Here is a 5,428-nt window from a genome sequence, read left to right as displayed (position 1 = left end):
TACAGCTTGCACGATTGTGACCCTTCATGTTGCATCGAGAGCACTTAACAGGACGGGTGTTCAGTGACCTGTTGTTTATTCGTCTAGTGCATGGTCTGCCACGTTTTTTTTTGTGAGAGGAGGCTTCAACACTCGCTCTTCTGGCGGTATAGAGCGCTTCTCGTAATCTGGGATGGGATAGATGATCGGTGCATAGCTTGCTCTGAATGCGTCAACAGTCATGTACCAATCACAATATTGATAAATTTCTCGTCCCATCTATGTAATTGCAGCGCATGCATGTTTGTAGGGAATACGGGTGATGTCCCAAGACCTGCAAGAACAAGTCTGATTCTTTAAATCTACACGGCAAGTTTTATTAGACTCGACCTCCACAATATCTTCCGTCGAATGTTTAATCGCCAAGCAGCTACCATGCTGAATATTATCACACAGCACCATCTCCGCTTCCGGGCATAAGTATCTAGACCATTTCTGACCCAATAGCCTCCTTTCATGCATGTGCTCCATTATTTGCTTCCGTATGGTCTCAACCAAAGGTAAGATTCGCAACAATCGTGTCTTTCTTATCCAGCTGTTGAAGGACTCAGCAACATTTGAAGTAACATGACCATACCTTAACAACAAAATACTAACATTAACAATAAAACCATAAACTAAACATTAAAAGCGTAACCTTAACAACAAATATCCTAAACTTAACAGCAAAACCCTAGCAGAATAACTCTAACCATAACAATAAAAATCTAACCTTAACAGAAAACTGTAGGATAACTCTAACCTAAACAACTATAACGGTGTTGTAATAAAATAACGTTAAAACCAAGCTATCTTACCTTATACCAGGAAAATGCGCATTTGCCCATCTCTCCGGGGAGTATTCCATTACAGTAACGTAAGCCCTGTGATCGATCGCTGCTAATTCTTTCATGTCATTATCCCATTCAGATATTGTGAACTTATAAGCCGCAGATTGTAACAGCTCGCTCAACGTAGTCGCGACATTTGCCTTGTGCCCAAAATCCTTCATCTTCTTTTTGAAATTATCGACTAGATGCAGAACACACCTTGAATGGAATGCATCTGGAAATAATTCCTCAACTGCTGCCCTGATACCCTTGTCGGCGTCGGAAATCATTACCAGTCGATGTGGAGGTTGGTAAGGATTTTCCCTATCATACAGTAACTTCCATAATCCTTGTAAGAACCATTTCCAGTTAACCTCATTCTCTTGGTCACATACGCAATAAGCAAGGGACAATATTCCCTGGTTGCCGTCATACCCAGTAGCGCTAATTAGTATGCCTCTATAACGATCTTTAATAAATGTTTCATCCAAAAACAATAGAGGCCTACACCCAGCAATGAACCCTTCAATACAGGCATTATAACTAATGAACAATCGCCTAAACCTCCCGTCATCAGCATCAATAACAACACGACTCCCTGGATTAGTTGCATGCACCATGGATTCATACCTGCATGAATATAATTAGTTGCATGCACCATGGATTCATACTTGCATGAATATAACAACAAAGCAGTACATTTAGCGAATGATTCATAACCATAACAAATGATCTTCAAACTTCACGGCCAACACGTATACTTAACGACGAACCAATAACTTTAATAACTAATACGTATAGTTAGCACCCAAAACGTAAGCAGTAAATTTAGCAAAGGATTCATAACCATAACAACTGATCTTTAAACTTCACAACCAACAAATACACTTAGTGACGAATCAATAACTTTAACAACTAATACGTATAGTTAGCAACGAAAAAGTAAGCAATAGATTTAGCAACGAATATATAACCATAACAACTGATCTTCAAACTTCGCAACCAACACGTACACTTAGCGACGAACCAATAATTTTAACAACTAATACGTATAGTTAGCAACGAAAACGTAATCAGTAGATTTAGCAATGGATTCATAACCATAACAACTGATCTTCAAACTTCACAACAAACCCGTATACTTAACGTCGAACCAACAACTTTAACAACTACCACGTATAGTTAGCAACGAAAAAGTAAGCAGTGATTTCAGAAGAATAAAAAAGATAAGGACCATCTCAGTGAATCGTAAGCCTCATCGTCATCACCGAACATGTCCTGTTGAGCTGTCTCCTTGCTCCACCACGCTTTACTGTAGTTAATCTTGATGCCAAAATTAGAGAGCATGTCGTTCTTGATATCAACCGCACGTAGATCTGGCCTAACCTTCAAAATAGCTTGTATTTAGCTAGCAATGAACTTTCTTGATGCCCTTGAGTTGCCAGCATTTGCTCCATGTTGACCGCAGGTGTGGGTAGACTCGAAATTCTTTATGGACATGATAGACGAATTTCTGAGTGGGGAAGCAAACAACATCCAAGGGCAACCATGTGTGTGCTTGAATCGGCAATAGACTCGGGAAGCAAACAACATCCAAGGGCAACCATGTGTGTGCTTGAATCGGCAATAGACTCTTATGCGTCTTTATTCATTGTGGTAAAAATAATACTCGAACCGTTTAGCAATTGAATAGTATTGAAGTGCTAATCTAACTTCAGTAGTACTATCAAATTTCTGACCAACTTCACGTATGGAGGTGTGCCACTCAGTTGGGATCTTTGTTTGGTGATTAAGCATGTCTTCCAGTAGCATGATCGAGTCGTCGGTGGGGTTGTCATTAGGAATACGCTCATCATTACAGGTTTGGGTGAACGTAGTATCTGCGCACCGCGAATTTTCTGTCGGTATTGTCCTGAAGTAGTAATAAAAATACATAGCCTTAGCAACGAACTGATAACCTTAACAACGAACTCATAAACGTAACAGCCAACACATATACTTAACAACTAATCCTTATACTTAAGGACAGACTCGTGACCTTAACAACAAACGCATATACTTAACATCAAACACCTTATCTTAGCAACCAACTAGTGTACGTAACAGCCAACAAATAACCTTAACAACCAATGCTTAACATTACCTTGGCAACCAACATATTACCTAAGCAACCAATGCATGAGGTTAACAACTAATGGAAAAACCTATCAGTGAACTCAAAAGAAAATCTAGAGTGTAATTCCTATGCAGTTTCCGGCGTAGTCTGCGTGTTCTGCGAAGTTGAGGATTCCACAGTGGAGGTAGCATACAAATTCGCGTCTGTAAATCCATTACGCCGACAATACTCGAACATCAAATTTAAGTCATCGTCATTGTCAATTGAAATACTAAATTTCTTTTCCCTTTCGCATATGAACTTCAGTGAAAGAGATTGCATTGGTATTTTAAGCCTTTCCGCCACTTGATATCTTAAGCTGATTATTTCTGTATTCTCTTTGATAACGATGAATACACCGTCACCACCTTTGTTGCTTTTTGCCTTCATTACCACGCATAGAAGAGATCTATCCGCCATTTTATTACAGGGAGTGTTTTCGTCAAAAGTTGCCTTTATCATTGATTTCATTAAACTTCAAACGTTACAAATGAATTCAAACAACAAAGAATAAAAATTACAACTTTCTTGAAAATAAACACAAGATCCGTTCGTCGTCTCTTGCTTGCGTGGGTCTTTAGCCTGTGACGGGGATGTCGATATCCGTGGACTACCTGGCAATCAGATCTGATCCAGAGCTTCGTCGATCCGCGAGGAGATCTAGAAACTTGAAGCGCCTATCTCGATAAAAGCGAGATATTTGCTCTTCTTAGTATTACCACAACGGGATAATACTAAGGATCAGGTACGGGTGATGTAGATCTGACGAAGAAACTCTCTTGCGTTAAAGTGCTCGATTACTCTTCACTCCGGCAGGGCTTCGCCAATTCTCCAAAATTCCAGATCTGAAAAAATGAGGCCTAAGGCTTGTATTTATAGGCATGAGGGGTTGCGGAGCGGTTAAAACCGCTTAAAGGGCCCAAATCCACACTGAGACACCCTAGGGGTGTCTTGGCCTGGCCGAGACACCCTTGGGGTGTCTTGACTTGGCCGAGACACCGTAGGTGCCTCAGTTCAGCATTGAGACGTTATCAATGCCCGTTTGACTGTTTTCGCTGTAACCTCTTTGTCTGAACCCGGATCTGAGTGATTCCAAATGCGTTGGAAAGCCGACAAGGAGTTCTATCAGCTCCAATGGTTGGATTATCTGTAGAATGAATGAGAAACGAAGGGCATTGTTCCCTTTGTAAACATTACGGGGCTCCCGATTAGCCCGCACCTTCGTTATTCCGGAATTTTATCAGCTCACGTAGTTCGTCGATTCACTTCAAGCGTTCACCAACATCAATCGAACTCTTGTGAACCGGATAGTGACGTTCATCGTTATTCCTTAACACTGAGCTGTTCGTAGAGACCTATAGGCAATTTTTGATGCCTACAGATACCCCCTCCAAAGCGTTCCGGACTCGTTTCTTTTATAGAAGAGGCTGGAATACTTTGGATGTGATTGGTCTAGCCTTCAGTCGGCGTAAAGGACCTGTAGTTAGCTTCAACTCTTGGCTCCTTCGATTTTCGTTTATCGCCTGGCCGTCGTTGGAGTCTCGAGTCTACCACCGGTGAGTTGAGTTTGGCTCGTGTCATTGAGTTGACTTTGAATTGACTACCTCTGTCATATTGTGCTGACTTAAGGTTTCAGATTATCGTATGTTGACTTTTGGTCACAACGTGTTGACTGGCGTTGACCTAGGGTTACGCGTTGACCGGCGTTGACCCTAAGGTTTCGAACGTCGAACATTGACTTTTTGGTCGCAACGCGTTGACTGGCGTTGACCTAGGATTACCCGTTGACCGGCGTTAACCCTAGGTTTCGAACGTCGAATGTTGACTTTTTGGTCGCAACGCGTTGACTGGCGTTGACCTAGGGTTACGCGTTGACTGGCGTTGACCCTCGGGTTTCGAACGTCGTACGTTAACACAGTTTATACTCGTATGTTTACTGGAGTATACACAATTTAAGCTCTTAAGGTATTGGAGCACGGCGGTCCCAAGTGTCGGAGCTGCAGGACCAACTGTTAAAGCTGATTCATCTGCATGTATAGATCTTATCCTGAAGTTGTTGGATGCTCAAGTCACGAGACCAACTAATGGAGCTGGTGCGTCAATGACTTGCATTTATAGAATTTTTGGCAAATCCTCAGCCATCAACGGGTTTGATGGGCCTTTACCGACTACCGTTTGAGTCGGGCTAGTATGCAGATTGTTTAAGTTCGTTCCGCATGTGACGTTAAGCTAAAAGAGTTAACCCTTTTAGTGCTACGATATTGAATACGTAGACTTCGTCTTTCTCATGTGAAAAGACTAAACAACAACGTGTATTGACTTAGGATTTTTGGCAAATCCTCAGCCCTCAACGGATTTGACGTGCTCTTACCGATTACCGTTTGAATCGGGCTCACATGCGGATTGTCTAAATCCCGTTCCGCAT

At 41.8% G+C, this 5,428-nt stretch overlaps 1 protein-coding gene across 1 annotated transcript; it reads right to left on the bottom strand.

Moving 5' to 3' along the window:
• Nucleotides 259-3,423, bottom strand: LOC109845799. The gene is made up of 4 exons (XM_020415071.1): nt 3,158-3,423; nt 2,083-2,229; nt 837-1,478; nt 259-616 (listed from the first exon to the last, which is right to left on the bottom strand). Exons 1-4 carry the CDS (start codon nt 3,421-3,423, stop codon nt 259-261), a joined length of 1,413 nt encoding a protein of 470 aa, XP_020270660.1.

The sequence above is a fragment of the Asparagus officinalis genome, chromosome 6 (genome assembly GCF_001876935.1).
Source record: "Asparagus officinalis chromosome 6, Aspof.V1, whole genome shotgun sequence".
NCBI classification, from domain to species: Eukaryota; Viridiplantae; Streptophyta; class Magnoliopsida; order Asparagales; family Asparagaceae; genus Asparagus; species Asparagus officinalis.
This window is presented reverse-complemented; position numbering and strand designations above follow the sequence as displayed.